General features: G+C 46.8%; 1 protein-coding gene across 3 annotated transcripts in view; it reads left to right on the forward strand.

Annotated features, from left to right (window-relative positions):
- Window positions 1-17,450, forward strand: part of r (carbamoyl-phosphate synthetase 2, aspartate transcarbamylase, and dihydroorotase rudimentary) — a 187,027-nt gene that overhangs the window by 148,798 nt on the left and 20,779 nt on the right. For all 3 annotated transcript variants that reach the window (XM_070541176.1, XM_070541178.1, XM_070541177.1), the window contains 4 exons: window positions 971-1,338; window positions 4,904-5,045; window positions 13,822-13,892; window positions 14,734-14,859. In XM_070541176.1, the coding sequence (XP_070397277.1) occupies window positions 971-1,338; window positions 4,904-5,045; window positions 13,822-13,892; window positions 14,734-14,859 (707 nt within the window). The remainder of the gene's footprint in view (window positions 1-970; window positions 1,339-4,903; window positions 5,046-13,821; window positions 13,893-14,733; window positions 14,860-17,450) is intronic.

A 17,450-nucleotide genomic window follows, 5' to 3' on the forward strand; every position in this document is an offset into this window, starting at 1 on the left:
TCACACTCTTAGCTGTGTTATTAGTTCCGGGGTTTATTGGTTATCTTTGTAATTTTGCTATCTACAAGGTGCCATACGCTATCAGGGGTGTGGAACACTCCTGCCATACACCATGAGTGTTCCAAGAACCTGCATCTTTATTTGGACTGCTGAAATGTAGGAACCTCGACTTAACGAAACTCACGATATAACGAAATTTTCGGCTGCAAATTGGACTTCGTTATATCGAGGTTCGACTGTATATATTTTCAAGCTGGCAACGCATAAATGGGCCGACTACGCCGAGCGTGCACCGGCCTCGCCGGGTGATGCATGCTGGCAGCATGTTTACATTCGGCCAGCTGCCTGGTCCTTCGATTTTGCAAACTTCGGGCAGGTTCGGTTTGTCTTGGGATCCCAGCCCACGTGACTTCCTGTCAGGGCCGGAACTAGCGGGCTGCTAGAACTCCAAATATCGAAGAGTCCCAGTGGTGGCCTTGCACTACAGCATGAGTAGTTGGACTTGGAATCGCCATGGTAGTGGTGCACAAAGTCATCTCCCATCTGTAGATCTGCATTCCACAGTGCACTAACAAAAACCTGTACTGCGGAATCCTGGACAAATGAGCATATGTGCTTTTAGAAATATGCATCAGTTGCCGAAACTGCCTCAGAGCTCGCCAACTTCATGTTGCTGCACACGAAGTTGCACAAACTGCACCAGAGAGAGCAGAGAATGTACGAGTACGTCAGTGACATCGTGGGACAGAAACATAGAAACATACTGTTTAGTCAGTGACACTGAAATGGTTAAGCGGGGTTATTCTTAACACTATAAACAGTTGTTTTTGTCGCAGTTAGCCAACTGCCCCAGATGAATTGGTAAAAATTACCAAAAGTATGCAAGCAACTCATTTGTGTAAGATTCGTAAGCTTCTGTAAAGGTAAGCTTATGTAAAAATTAAAAGCTTTCTATTTTGTCATTTGGCAGAAATGTACAACAAGATGTTTCAAGAGTTGGGCCTCCCGGATAGACTGCTGGTGCCAACCGGCATGGCGGCGACAGCGAGCTCGTCCGATGAAGCGCCACCTGGGACACGACTAGGCACGGCATCTGCACAAGGTGCAGTGTCATCGCTGCGCAGCGTCAGTCCACTCATGAGTGCTTCTGGTGGGGCCACGGCAGGGGGCACGGTGTCCCAGTTGTGGAGCCTTCCAGACATCCCTAACGCACTGCAGGGAAGACACATCCTGACTGCCGACATGTTTTCGAAAGACCAGATGCACTCGCTGTTCAATTTGGCACATGCTTTCAGTGTCTTTGTGCAGAAGGACCGTCCTCTCGACCATGTGCTCAAGGTGGGTAATAAACTAATAATCACTGAGGCTGTGCCCGTCACAGTGGTTTAGTGGCTATGGGTGTTCTGTTGCTGATGGACAGGTTTCAGTTCTTAGCGCCTGTAGCCATATTTTAATGAGGGTAGTACTTAGACACTGGCACACTTGTTTCTTGTAAGCTGTGTTTCACAGTGTTTCACGAACACAGTGCTTCTTACAGTCTTTGTGTTGCTTCTGTACGTTAAACCCCAGAATTTGATTTTGAAGACAATGTTTGACAATGTGGTCCGATCCCAAAAGCAGTGCCATCAAAGACAGAGCTCATGATGATGATAGTGATGATGCTAATTGTGATGGTGATATTGATTGATATATAGTAAAATTAAAAATCTAAATTCACAGCCTTAGAAAAAAGTGATTGATGCCAATGTTGATAACTGATGACAAAAAGGTGGAAGACGATTCAACCTCTAGTTGAAGTTGATGAAACATCGCTCCAGCGTGGATTCAACCATAAATTATGTGGTTCATACACCCCATCCTCAACCCCAACTCGGCCCAGAAGACATTGCCTTTTGTCAGCTTCAACTACAGGTTGAATCGCCTTCCAACCTTTAAAGCACTGCTTCCTTTGCTTATTCCTTGGACTTTGCCCCTGCTGTCACTGTCGCTGTTCTGCATGCTATGTTGGGAGGTGGTTGAGAGCACATGGTAGGAGTGCTGGAGGTATGTCGAAAAGCACGCATATTTTAGGGGAAGCTTGGCCACGACGTCCTCTAAAGATATCTGGGAGTTGTCACAATGACCTCTCCCCGTGAAAGCATTGCAGAAGCTGCAGCGCTTGCCTTTGTGCACGCATATAGAACAGAAGGAGGCAGAGGATGGGTAGAACAGCATGCATGTCCTACCCCTTCAGCCAGTGACACAGTTGCGAAACCACTGAACAACTTTACCACTCTTCACTCGTGGCAGCTCGCCTACACCACAGAGGGGAGAGGCAATGCGACGTCAGAAAGCATGCGTTGTTTGCGGTCTCTTCAATAAGGAAAAGGCCAGTACTACATGGGGCAATAGCTGAGGAGTCAGGACTGAGGGGATAAACGTTAATTCAAGGTACAGTACTGTACATTCCCTCTATTTCTGAGAAAGTAAACATCCTTCAAATTTGTCCTGCAGGGGACTGACGCAGGGCGTGCAGACGCAAACACACAGTAAAGCACCACAGTGTCAAGACCACAATATGCAAGTGATTGGCCAGCAAAACAATACTTCTGTACGCAACATGGTATATTATTGCTATGTCAGGGTTCGTGCGGGTCCTTGAAACCCTTGAAAACCCTTGAATTTTAAAAGATTGTTTTCAAGGCATTAAAAGTCCTGGAATTTTCGGAGATCCTTGAAGATCCTTGAATTTCCTCAATATTTATTTTTACTAAATTTCCAGTGATTGCATTTTAGAAAATTTCTATCCTCCCTCCTGAATTCCCACTGCGATTTTGTTAAAAAGGGAATTCTCAGGCATTTTGAATTGTCTGGTAAAACTCAGGGAAAACGCAGGGAATTTGTGCTTCAATAAGGGAAAATTGGCTGTAATTTTACTGAAAGGGAACGAAAGTCGCGACCTACTGCTGGCTCAAGTAAAAGAGAGGACTCGTTACAAATTGTCTTTGACGCCGTGTTGTTGGCTGGAGGAGTTGCCTATGTACAGTCAACAACCAATTTTCCGGACGGCCGATTTTTGTTAAATGCCCGATAGCGCGGACGGCTTTGAGGCTCCACCATGCGTCCCATAGAGTCGATGTACATGTAAGAACGTCTGTAATTTCAGACGCAAGAACCCTTCGCTGTCCGATTTTCCGTGGTTTTTGCCTCTACCGCAGGTCCTAAATGGCATTAATCAAAGCCATCACCACCGTTTTAATTATCTTGCTGCCTCGAATTAACCAACGCTCTCGCACGCCGATCCGCTGGCAGCCGTAGCTACCACCGCTGCAACACTAGGCTTCGCTGCTTCGACGTTCACTATTAAGGTTCTTGCCGTACGGTGCCAGGTTTTTCATTGAAAGAATTTGCTGCTGTCAGTAATCGCACCAACTTCGCATCTGTAATCATCGCGTATAGCTTCGAAGCTTAGAAAGCATGACGCGTTGCATAATGCTGGTTCCTGAAAGGCAGCTGCGCCTCAGCAGAGCAATCTTACACGGTGAAGCGTACGTGAAGTATTGCAGTGAAGCTTAACAAGCGTGGGAAGGGGCAATTGTCACGGGACACAGTACGTATTCTATAACTATACACGCATGTATAATTATGGCGCTGCCTGTGGTCCTTGAAAATCCACACACCGGGCCTTGAAAGTCCTTAAAAACCCTTGAATTTTTGTCACATACACCAGCATGAACCCTGTATGTTGCCCGAGGTTGTGAATTCAATCCCAACCATGGTGACAACATTTCGACTAGGAAGAAATGTAAAAACACTGCTGTACTTAGATTTTGGTGTACATTACTGAACCACAGGCTGTCAAAATTAATCCGGAGTCCCCCATTACGGCGCACCTGATAATGAGATTGGGGTCTTGGCATGTAAAGCACCATAAATTAACTAAATTTTATCAATTCTGCCGCGATGCTATGTGCAGTGTTAGGCAATGACAGTGCTAACCTTCTCGTAGGCTATGGACAATGGTCCACAACAACTCTTCAAGCAAACACGTCCCGCTGTGTGTTCTGTGTACCATGTGGACAAACACAAGTGGTGCACGCAATGAGAACATCGCCCCGCCACTTTTGTATGGCTCCAAGCGCTCAATAACTTAAACATTTGCCTTCAACATTACGGCCAAACACCATCAACTAACGCAAATGCTACAGAGAGCTTTGCTTGTACTGATGCCCACATTGCATGAGATATGCATTTCTTTTTTCCTGGGGTTGTGATTCCCAGACTCAATGCCGCGTTTAATGGAATTGAATGTGAATGCACTTGTCTACTAAGTATTGGGTTCAATTTAAAAGAACTCTGGGTGGTTGAAACCAGAGCCATCCAACAAGGAAAATGAATTCATAGCTTTTTTGCCCCTCCCCCACTTTGACTTGGCTAGTGACTGAAGTTTGCATATCTTATGTGTCATTACACTTGTAAACAATCTACCAGCCAGCATAGCTTGGGTTTCTTATATAGCCCAGAACTCAAGAATTGGACATCTGACTTGTCCTTCAAGCACATTAGTAAAGGCTCACTCATGCAAGCCATCAGGCTGTGATGTTAGGCAGGTGTCCCTTCTTGGGCCTAGCGCCAAGCAACAGGAATTAGCATAACTCGTATTTATTTTCTAAAATTCCTTTCAAAAAGAGTTTTTTCAAACATGGTGTTTCCAAGTTTAACTGCAACATTATTGATGTGCAAGCAGTACAAAAAAATAGAAGACGGCAGTGCATTTGTGCAGTGGCACCATGTTTGTCGTCTTCGGATTATTTGTGTATTCACAATGTATTACCAACAAGCCCAGATTTTAATAATCATTTAGTCTAATGTTTTACAGTGTAGGCACTTACAAGCTCACATTGCCCTTCCTACCTTTCACCAGGGCAAGGTGATGGCCTCGGTTTTCTACGAGGTGAGCACACGGACGTCGTGCAGCTTTGCCGCTGCCATGCAAAGGCTCGGAGGCTCAGTCATCCACATGGACCAGGCCACGTCGTCGACGCAGAAGGGCGAGACTCTTGAAGGTATCGCACGGCTATATTGGGCCAGCCTTGGCACTTTAGGAAAATGATGACGTTCGTCTAGTATCATGGTGTCTTCATATACTGAGTGTTGCTCGAATAAGAGTGCCGGGTGCACACGACCATTCCAGCTAAGTCGTTTGCTGATGTTATTTCAGGTTTAGCACAGAGGTGACATTGTGCAGTGGGTTCAGTTTAATGCCACGTCTGCAAGAAATACCGTAAAACCTGTGTACAGTCGATGCCCGTTAATACTAAGTTCACGGGGACTGCAAAAAACTTCGAATTAAACGAACTTCCAATTAAGCACAAAACACAGAAACAACACTTTATTATTAACGAAGTCGAGTATTTTCTCTAAGAAAAATAGTCAGTCATCTTGCTCTGCTTCTTCTTGCCAAATCGCCCTGCTGAAAGCGAGTTCTGCAGGCTGTAGATGTGGCGGAACGCTTTGTCCGCGTTACCTTCAGCGGCTGCGAGAGCAAGGCCCACAGCTGCATCAGCAGCCTTACGTTGCGGCTCGTCTTCAACGTCATTGTCGCTTTCCTGGGGCCGAATAATCTCCTCAATCTCGTTATCCGTTGTGCACCGTACATTTTGGCTGCCTTGTCTACGGCGACATAATCTTCAAAATTGACGTCTCCGAGAGCATCACCAAAAATCAGTGCCATCAAGCCCGCTTGTTGACGCTTCCTCCGATGAAATTGCAGAGGCATCCTCAGAAGAAGCTGCCACAAAACCGTAAGCCCTAAAGCAATTTGCGATTCTTTCTTGCTTCAGACGATCCCATGCTCACGCTAACATGTGAATGGCACTGAACAGGCTCACCTCGTAGTTTGCGGAGTTATCCATACACAAAGTCATGCGCTCCAGGAGGTGCCGCCTGTGCAGGACCTTAACATTCTTGATGATGCCTTGGTCCATTGGCTGCAAAACAGCTGTTGTGTACAAGCAAAAATGCGAGGCCTATTGCACCCAAGGCTGGCACATTCACGTGAGCACTGCAGTGATCCACAAGGAACACCTTGCGGTTTGGAGAAGCACACTTGCGGTCCAATTTTGTTATCCAGCTCTTGAAGATTTCGGCCGTCATCCACGCTTTCTTGTTCGGCTCATAGTCCACAGGCAGTGTCTTTACGCCTTTAAAACATCATTGCTTGGCGGCTTTCCCGATCACAAGTAAGCGACATCGTTCCGTGCCAGTCATGTTTGCCGCAATAAGCACCGACACCCTCTCCTTGCTGAGTTTGCCCCCAGCACAGTTGTCGTCATTGAATGTCAGGGTCATTTCTGGTAGAAGCCGATAGAAGAGTGCAGTCTCATCTGCATTGAAGATGTCTTCTGGTCTGTGCTCGCCGAGATATTCACGCAGCTTTCCGTCCTTCCATGTGGTGCATGTTTCCTGGTTAACGGACGCTTTTTCACCACACACGCTCTTAAAAACCAGGTCATGGCGATCTTTAAAGCGCGTCAACCATCTATCTGACGAAACGAAGTCATCGATCCCCAACATTGCTGCAAGCGTTCAGGCTTTCATCGCAACGATGTCTGCACTGAGAGCATGGCCAATGCATGGCTGGGAGGAAGTTCGTTGCTCCGGGCCTCCCGCTGCGCACACAGCACCGCTACAAGCCTAATCCCGCTCAATCTCGCCACTGCAAGTATGCAGCGCTGCGTGCACCTATGGCACCCCCGTGGCCTCCGCGATCAGCTCCGGCCACGCGCGGCAGCCGCTTCGCCTCCCGCCGGTGCCGAGCGCAGAGGCTACGGCAGCCGTAGCAATGAATAATCGCACCGCTCCAAGAAGGGCGGCGTTACGGACGGCTGCGGTGGCGATGACACCAACGCGGAGCACGGAGCTGTTGCAGCACTTGAAAAATTGCACATTGATCCTGAACACTCACAGTCGTGCCCCAAATGTGGTCATGACTCATGCTCCTTTGACCACATGCTCTGGCTGTGCCCAGCCCTTAACGCCTCTCCACCCATCACGAAAGAACAATGGCAGGACTCTCTCAAGAGCAGCAACTTCAACATTCAACTCCAGGCTGTCCAGAGGGCCCACGACATTGCCGCGGGACTTGATCTCCCGGTTCCATCGTGGGCGGAGCCACCGACTTGATCTTCGGGAGCCTTCGGTTTGGCTCCCCGAGGTCTCAGTCCCTCAGGACTCAAATAAAGTTCTTGTCATGTCATGTCATGTCATGTCTACCAAAGAATGACAGTCACCTCGAGGATCCCGGCTGAAAATAAACTTCCAATTAAATAATATCACTGGATGAGGACTTCGAATTATCGAGCGATTTCTTCCATAGGATTGCGTGCAAAACTGACGGGACCAGCACTTCACTTCTAATTAACCGAAAATTCCAATTAAACGGCTTCGAATTATTGGGAGTCGACTGTATAATACGAAGCCGCAAATAGTACTAGGTGAAATTTTTGGGACGCAAAATGGAAAAGCGAAAGGTTTATCCATGTGTAATACGAGTGAGGAAAACATTTATTTAAATTGCTCTCCGCACTTCAATCGCTGTCTTCCTCAGCTGCGCCCTCTTCGGATAGTTCCTTGTCGGACATATCTTCCTAGAGGTACTCATCCTCTGCGCTGTCGAGTGCGTTCGAGATGCCGCACTTCTTGAATGCACGATGCACAAGGTCCTCTGGTATGCTGACCCATGCATCCACAATCCACGTGCATAGCGCGGTTGGCGAAGCCCGCTTCAGCCGCCCAGTCAGCGCCACTGCAGGCTCACCTGAGCGCATCCAATCTACGTAACACCACTTGACTGCATCTTTGAACGGCTTGTTCACGCAAACATCTAAAGGTTACAGCTGAGATGTCGTCCCACCCGTGATAACGAGTTCAGTGCCAGATTTGCGAAACAGCCTCTTCATTGAGTTGGCCAAATGGCAACGAAATGCGTCCAGCACGAGGATGGACAGGAACAGCAACAGTGCGCTGGGCCGCCTACACCAGACGGACTTTACCCAGTTGAGCACAAGATTCTCGTTCATTCAGCCTTTCTCATGACATGTCACGACCACATTTTTTGGCAGCTCCTCACCTCTAACATTGTCTTGCGCTTGAAGACGACATAGGGCAGGAGCGTGCATCTGTCTGCTGTGCACGACGTGACGGTAACTCGCATTTTCTCATTGCCATTGGACCGGACATAAACGTGTTTAGAGCCCTTTTCGTGCACGGTGAGGGGCGATGGCATGTCCAGACAAACTGGCGTTTGGTCAGCATTGCCGATTTGCCCTAGATAAAAGTTCTTGGACTTGCGCAGCGAGATGACGCGGTGCTGGAAAGCCACAAGCAGCTCTTCGAACGATCTGGGCAGCTTTTGCGAAATCGAAGTTCAGCGGCGTAAGGAAAATCCAGCACGGCACATGTAGCGATAAATCCGGTGCTCGCTCGCTTTAAAGGCGAAGCTCGGTAGCCCTTTTTCTCTTGCAAGCTCCTTAACTTTTGCCTGCATAAGCTCCACGCTCACAGCTAAATGCGCGGCTCGCTGTTGGCGTACGAACTCCGTCAGGGCAAGTTTGATTTCCGGGAATGTCCCACTGTTCGGGCCACAAAAAGGGCTTCCTTCTGTTGACGCCATCCCCGAATGCTTCCTTCGTTGACGCCAAACTGCCTCCCGGCAGCACTTTTGCCGATGTCCTGTGTGGCTAAAATAACCTTTCTTTTGAAAGCAGCCGAGTACTGTTTTTGTGGTCCGGACATGTTGGTCCTTCAAGGTAGAATAAAAAAGATGCACTTCGTGAAGCGTGGTTTGCACGTGTGCTGCCAAGGTGTACACTCAACAATAAAACCAAGCCGTAGCCACGCAGCAATAACAGAGTCAAGACGAAACCAAAACTTCTAGCTCAAATTTCTGACTGAAATTTTTATTCGGATCCGCATGCTGTACGAAGTGAAAATTTGGGATGCTAATAATAGAAAAGAAACCTCTTGGTATACGCGGGTTTTTACGGTACTTGCCTGTGTTCGTAGTGAAGCCATAGTGTGCGTCTAAACAGCAGCACTAAAATATGGCGATGTTACTGTAAATGAGTGGTGGTGCCGTCTGTCACCGATACACTGAAAGGCAACAGATGACACTGCTGTTTCTTTGCTGGAAACTTGACATGAATTCATGTGCCTTTCTTTGCCTTGTCGCACCTGCATTTTTAAAGGCATCACATGCAGACCGGCCACATGAACTTACCCTTGTCTAACATGTTGGACTGCTTGCACTTGAAACGTGTACTGCATGATCATCCTGGTAGCATCGAATGTTAGTTACTCGCAACATTGGCTAAGTGGCTGTTGCATTGTGCTGCTCAGAAAAGGTTGCAGGTTTGATTACTGGCCACCGCAGCCACATTTCAATGGCTTTGGAATTCAAAAGCACTCTAGTACCGTGCTTTGAGTGCAGGACCACAAATAACCTAAATTAATCCATATCCCTACACATGTAGGCATTTGGGATACACATTTACGCGTTTACGGGTCACAATTGAGTCAGGGTAGCCGTTCCCCCTGTGCAGGGCTTTCCTTCAGCGCTCAAGCGCTAGAGGTCAATGGAAAGGAAAATATTTTGTTGCTTCTGATCTGATGTGACATAGTGCCAACTCTTTCTACATTGGGGAAGTTTTAAAATAGCACAACACCCTAGTGACTCGCCAGTGGGCTACGACGCACAGGAATTTAGACTCCAAGAAATGCTGGCACAGAACCTACTCTCTCAGAGTTCATTATGTGGTTTATGCAGTCATTATTCATTGGCACTTATTTTTGTGCCACTGACTACTTGCAATAACATAATGGCATTGATGCTAAGTGGTTAAGTTTGTGGGTCACAAAGAAATTTTGTTGAAAGGAATGTAGTTAAATTTTGGTTTGGAATGCTGTTATGGGAGCCGATCATAGTAGACATCAAAACGCATCTAGCCTGTGTTATGACATCAGTGTAACAGATTTTTTGGACATGCCCGCAAATCAGATGCCTTCGTGGCACTGCCACATACTCTAGACCCAATGTATAAGGGCATCCAAAATTTTGGACACTAAAATCCTTTGCCGTACAATTTTCCTGACTTTATGCCATAACTACAGGTCCAAAATGTCATTAATCGAAGCCACCACTGTTATCGTTTTGGTTGTCCCACACCCTCAAACCACTGCTCTCACATGCCAATCTGCTGGCAGCCATAGCCACCACTGCAATGCTAGGCCTAGCTGAATTGAAGTTCACTACCAAGCTTCCTGCTGGTCGGGGCCATATTTTTCATTGAAATAATTTGCTGCTGTCAGTAATGGTGCCAACCTTGCCCATGTTGTCCTCGCCGATGGCTGCGAAGTGTGGAATGCAGGGCAAAAGTCAGGTGTCGTGTATTGCTGGTTCCCAAAAGTCGGCTTCGCCACGATACAGTGGCGTTAACGTCAAACATACGCATTGTGTTGTGGTGAAGCATATCAAGAATGGAAAGTGGCCACTGTCACAGGATGTATTCCTTAATTATACAGTCGACTCTGGATATATCAAACTCGGATATATTGAATTATTGCCAATATCAAATAGTCGTAGCATCTCCTTGGAAATCCCATATAAAATTTCACCTGGAGTGTCCATGTAATAGCTATTGGAATAAAATAAATGTGTTAAGCTTTTGAACTGTACTCTTCCAAAGCAATAAGGTGTGTAGCACCACAGCTTCTGCCAGCAAATTGTGCAAATGCGTTGATCTTTACGCCTAGCATCCCTCTGCATTGGAGTACCATTTGCTCAGTCTCAAGAGTAAGGAGCTGTCTCGTAGCTTTCACTTCCATGCTACATTGAAACAGTGTTGGGAAGAGTGCTTTGAATGCAATTATTTGCATCCATACATCCGATTCCTGAAATTAAGTAATTGCACAGATGAATGGCCCCTATTTTTATACTGCACAATCTTCGCAATCAGCCCACATTTTTGGCAGAATAGCTACATAGACGAAAAGAAAACTAGTCTCAGAATGTCAAGAATGCTATTCACATTTTAAAAAATCTGTTTTTCCTGAAAGGTGAAGCATCGATTGCGATAGCAAATTAGTGGACAGCTAGCTGTATGAAGTAAGGATAGTAGTTTTGTCAGCCATATAAACTTGTAAACTTAGGCATACATACTACCGTATTTACACGATTGTAAGTCGACCCCTTTTTTAAATTTGAAAGTCTGAAGTTGGGGGGTCGACTTACAATCGAAACCGAAACATGGCCCCGCCAAAAAAAAGCGATACCAACGAGAGCTACGACGTAGTTAGAATTTTATGTTTGCTATATGGCCCTACCCGTATCTTTTCGCTATCCCGCATGTTATTTCGCTTTTCGGAAGGGTTTTTCAGCATTTTTGAGAGTTTTACAGTGCATGCAACACTCATGGGGGGTGTCGATAGTTTATGGAAGCGCCGCTGTTCCCATTTGCGGCGGCACCCTCAGAACGGCGGCGCTTGCGGGGAGTATCGGTAGTTCATGGAAGAGCAGACACTGCTCGCTGGTTTCTCTTTCTCTGCTTGAAGGCATTAGTATTGGCATTTGACGCGTTCTACTTGAGTGCCGGCTACGTGCTACTTCTATGCTTCCCCAGTCGTCATGAGTGCTCCAGGCCCACTAATCGTTCGGCACTCGTTCACAGCACCGTTCAAAAGGGCTGCCATCCTTTACGCCGAAGAAACAAATCACTGCACAGCGGGCCGCAATTTCGATGTTTGTAAACGGGTGGTGCGAGAGTGGCGACTGCAGCGAAGCGAAATTTTCACCTGGTATGACAAGTGAGAAATTTCCCACGTGCCAAAGTCTGGACGCTTTCCGGAGCTGTAGGCTAAACTTGCGGCGTACGTCGCTGAAATGCGTGATCGGTCACTGCCAGTGAAGTGCGACGTGGTCGTGAAACAAGCCCGGACCTTCGCCTTAATTTTAAGGTTCTGCTCCGCCGTGAGTACAACGAGTGGCTGGCGGCAGAAGACTGCGAAATTACGCCAACCGGACCTGTCAAAAGAGCCTCCCTGACGGCTGCGTGTGTTTGAGTGCATTTGGCGTGGGCTGCTATTCTGCAAGATGTCCTGGTGCGGTCGTTTGCCAAATTTGAAATTTCGCTGCACCACGACGCGCTGTGGGACTGCAGCAACGATGACGATGGCAGCACTAGTGAAGACGAGTAGTCCAGTGACTATGTCAGCTACTAATAAATTTTCGTTATCGAACGCGCCGTCGGGTATGCTCTCTTATTTTATTTTTTTTTTTCGGTCACGCGATATGGGGGGGTCGACTTACATTCGAGTCGACTTACAATCGTGTAAATACGGTAATTAAATTAACAAGCATGGTGTCATGTGCACACAAGCAAACATGAACACATCTCAGTCGACGACTGCGGAAACTCACTGTCAAGAAGCAGGAGTGAGGAAGCATGGCAGCAGCAGTGAGCGAATTGACCTTCCTGCTGCATCTCAGGTCAACGCAAACTAACTGCGAAAAAACTGTGCACGGAGGACTCTGTCCCCATCGTGGGTAGCTTTCAACAGACAGCGGCCCGGGCGGGCCGCCCCGACCGCCAGAGTAGAATGCACCTCCCCATTTCCCCACCCTAAAAACCTACCGTATTCACTCACATAATGATCGCACTCTCGTAATGATCGCACCCCTGAATTTTGTCGTCAAAATTCGATTTTTTTTCCTTTCCCGTGTAATGATCACACCCTGACCTTCTCACAGCGATATGTCGAGTGCCAAGACTAGCTAATGATGATCACGCTTGCCCTCTGTCAAATGCTACGCGAACGACTCTTCAAGACATACCAAGCGGTCTGCACGCACCCAACATTCTTAAGCAGATGGCCCATTTCATTCCTTTCATCACTTTCGGCACTTCCATTAAAAAAAAGAAAGCTGCAACCAAACTTGCCTCAGCTTTATTATTTGTAGGCTTCGTAATGGTTTTGGCCAACAACAACAACATAAAGGGCGCCTTTCAGTTGTTCTCATCTGCACTCATAGGCACGCAACAAATAACGAGTGACAATGATAGTGGCCACTGATACGTTAGAAGCGTACCCTATTCATACGCCAATGCTTGTAACGCAGCTAAGATATTCGCCCACCCTTAGCAGAAATGTGCTGTATTAGGGATAGTAGTGAAGACAAATGCTGCAGTTTCTGCAGCATACCCACCATGTGTTTCTATTTCACTGGCAGCTAAGTGCACCCATCTGTTTCTGTCCCCTCGAAGTGGACATGGCTACATTATTGCTGCAAACCTGCCGATATTAACAATATTATTCATTACTGATATGGAAGAAACTGTTTCAATACACGTAATGTACTTGCGAGAAGAAAAAAAATCGTGTTAGGCGCGTTCGGCTTGCCCCACCGCGTTCGGCTTGCCCCACCGGCCGCCATTTTTGTTTTGGTGTCCCGCACTGACAGCGGCAGCCGCCTGCTTGTTATCCCGCAGAAAATGCGGGATGAAAAGAGAAAATATTTCTTTGCGTGTGAAATTTAACCAGCGTAATGATCACACCCCTAAATTTGCGTCAATCATTATGTGAGTAAATACAGTAAATCATGCTGCTTTGCTGTTAAGGGCCTGTCATGGAGGTGTCATGGAGGTTTGTTTGGTGGGCAATTTTTTCTGAAATATTGTGAAAGGGTACTTGTATTGTACACTTCCTAACATTTTGTTCATACAGCGAGTTCACGGCCCTGCTATCGTTATGAATGCATTGACTTTTCACTGCGATTCTCTTCTGCAGATAGCATCACCATCATGTCCAATTACAGCGACGTGGTTGTGCTGAGGCATCCACAGCCTGGAGCTGTTATGGTGAGATTTTGATGCTTCCCTTGTGGCTCTTGCATCACAGTGCATAATCTTTTATTGGCCTTGTTCATTGAACATACTTTAAGGGCAGACATATCTCAATGTTTAAGTTCCCTTTCTACAGTCAACATCCAATTTATCGGACTCCCTAGGGACCGCATACCTCTCAAGTCTCCTGAATTTCAACCATTTCTTCTGTTTGTACGGTTGACAGGAAAGTCTCCCAGAAATTGCAGTTGTGCCTATCCGTGTCCAGCGCTTTGTCAGGCCACGTTGGCAAAAAAATCCAGTCCAATCCAGTTAAAAGTTCCTCACACATAGCATCATTAAGGAAGTGGTAGAGAAACCCTAAATGTGTTATTTCGTTAACTGCAGCACTGCTCTTTACACTGACTGGGTTGTTGGGTGCCTTATCAGGCACGTCTGAAAAATCGAGCCCTGACTTTATACAGTACAGGGTTTTCCAGCTACCCTGTGCCAAGCTTTAATAAACCATATGTGGGCTACTTGAATGCAACCAACACAGCATTGCTGACTGTCCTCTTGAGCAACTCGAAGTGTGCTGTGGCTTCTAGTCGCAGAAACATATCACTCCGCTCAATTGGTGGTAAATGGCCTGAGATGTGCGACGTCCTTGATGCAATAATTGTCACCTGAAATTTTCAGCATAAAAGTATGAGACTTAATGTTACATTCGATTGCATGATGCATGCCTATATCACTCATTCACATAGTGCTATACCCTTTGGTTACAAGTGCAAACAGTGAGAAGTCTCTCTAGCGTTTGTAGCATTGCCAGCTCTTCATGAAACACGGAGTATATGCTAGAAATCATTTCTCACAGCGGGCCTCGAAGCATTGCCGCAAGCCAGTGATCAACGCCGGCGACGGCATTGGCGAGCACCCCACACAGGCTCTTCTCGATGTCTACACAATCCGCGAGGAGATCGGCACAGTCAACAACCTGACGGTAAGGGGGACTTGTGGAGTCTTTGCCACTTATTAGTACACAAATGGCTGAAGAACTAAAAAATGAACTATTTTCCTACTTAGTTTGGTGCTCTCTTTAAAATTTTTAGTCTTTGCAAATTCAGATATTTTTCGGATAGTTTTCTCATACTTCCCATCATTGATTGCACAGGATCAGACACGAAGCTTGAGCAGAAATGCAATGACTCTCACCCGTATTAGAAAAATTACCGTAGCCGTGCTTTGGTCACTTGTAATTCTGACAGCGTTAGAGCAGTTACCTTTTTTTTTTTTTCTCATTGGCAATAAAGTAAGCTTATGCGTGTTTGCTGCTGGCTGAAGTCTTCGTTTTCTGGCTTTTCTGTGGCACTAGCCGTCATTTGCACCACTGTGTATGCTCGCCATGTGTCACTTCACTTCATGTATGCATGGTCAAAAGCGTGGCAGTTTGGGCGAGTTGGTATGTCATGACTGTTTTAGGCTTGTAGCGCAGCTCAGAAGAGCAAAAAGGAAGGAGGTAGGGGTAATCAAAGGGAACGGAAAACAGAGTGAACGCTCACTCTGAACTCCGCAATGTGTGCAGTGAAGTGCATACATGACTGTTTTAGGCTTGTAGCGCAGCTCGGAAGAGCAAAAAGGAAGGAGGTAGGGGTAATCAAAGGGAACGGAAAACGGAGTGAGCGTTCACTCTGTTTTCCGTTCCCTTTGATTACCCCTACCTCCTTCCTTTTTGCTCTTCCGAGCTGCGCTACAAGCCTAAAACAGTCATGTATGCACTTCACTGCACACATTGCGGAGTTCACTGTTTAGCATGAAAAAGTCATTGTATCTCAAAACAACGTTGCTAGACCACTTGTCCATGTAGTACGTAGTGGTACACTCCTTCACACCAACGCTTAAACTTAGACTTACTGCGTTACTGCACACTTTTTCCGCTGCACTGAGCACAGTTTGCAAACAGGCTTCCCAAGACACTGCTCAACCGCTCCGCAACTGCTATATGATCAAACTCTACGAATGGTAAAATGCTATTTGTGGTTTCTGCCCCACAAGTACCTTGCGACAAACATGCATTTTCACACAGCCTTAAATACAGTAAAAGCTCGTTAATTTGAACCGCAAGGGGAAGCCGCTTCAGTTCGAATTAACAAAAGTTCAAACTAATGAAAGTGAAGGAGAATAACAGTACACTGTGATTTGGAAGCAGTAGGGCATGTCAGAAATTTAATGCTTGAAAAAGTCTGTGATCGTAGTCTGCCTTTTTTCCTTGAAGGCGACAGCTATCACTTTTTGCTCTAACGAGCGAATGTGGCAGAAGGCTTCCTCTTCGCCTTCTTCAAAACTGAAGAAGAGACGAGCAGCATTCAATCCAGCCATGACCTCCATGACCTCCGCCCTGGCGCTTCGTCTTCCTCCTCCTCCTCGTCACTGGCAGCGACAGGTTCAGCGCTTTTGACATGAGAAATTATGTCCTCATCTGTCAGCGTACCACACACCACTGCACTCTCGTCCACGTCGACATAGTCAGCAAAGGAGATGTCATCCAAAACGTCTGCCATGGGAGCGGTAACGCCATCTTCGAGCGCAGGTGGCTGGTTTCCTCCTTGCAGAGCTTGCGCGCCGAAGCCGCAGTGGCGATAGCAATTTGCTATCGTAACCGCAGTTACTTGCTCCTAAGCACGTACAAGCATGTGTAGCGCACTTAGAAGCGTCACCTGATAATTATTACACAAAATAATTTGCTCCAACAGATGGTGCCGGTAAAATGATTAAAAATTTTTAATGATGCCTTGGTCCATGGGCTGCAGCGCCACTGTAGTGTAAGGTGGAAGGAAGGCTAGCTCAATGGCCTTCGTCTCAACGTCGACCTTATGAGCCAAACAGTTGTCAAAGAGCAGGAGGGCTTTCCGACCACAACGCTCAAAGTTTTTGTCCATCTTCGCTAGCCACTGTCTGAACAGTTCCCCGTGATCCATGCCTTTCTGTTGGCCGCCTAGTCCACTGGGAGGGACCAAATGTTCTTGAAGCAACGCGGACATTTAGATATGCCGATCACTAAAAGCGGCAGCTTTTCAGTTCCTGCCATGTTCGCTGCAACCAATACAGTTATTCTCTCCTTGCTTCTTTTCCCTCCAGTGCACTTGTCGCCTTTATATGTGATTGTTTTGGAAGGCAGCAATTTGAAAAATAAAGCAGTTTCGTCCGCATTAAATATGTCCTGCGGAGAGTACTTCTCCACTTGGCCTTGCAATACCTCGGAACGCCAAGCTTCACACGTTTCAACGTTTACGGCCTTTGCTTCTCCTGACACAGCACGGAAAACTAGGTTGTAACGCTCGCCGAAACCCATCTGAAGCAGCAAAGTCGCTGTAACCCAGCTGCAGGGCGAAGTCCTCTGCCTTCGCCAGTATCACAGGGCCGCTCAGTGGAGTATCCTGAGCGCGCATGTCCTTTATCCAAAGCAGTAGCGCTTTCTCGAGGTCGGGATACTTTGTGGGCCGCAACCTCTTCTTTTCGTTGGCAACTTCTGCCGCCAAGGCATCTTCAATAGCTCTCTTATTCTTTATGTAAGTAGATAGCATGCTTTTCGGT

The sequence above is a fragment of the Dermacentor albipictus genome, chromosome 6 (assembly GCF_038994185.2).
Source record: "Dermacentor albipictus isolate Rhodes 1998 colony chromosome 6, USDA_Dalb.pri_finalv2, whole genome shotgun sequence".
Taxonomy (NCBI): Eukaryota; Metazoa; Arthropoda; class Arachnida; order Ixodida; family Ixodidae; genus Dermacentor; species Dermacentor albipictus.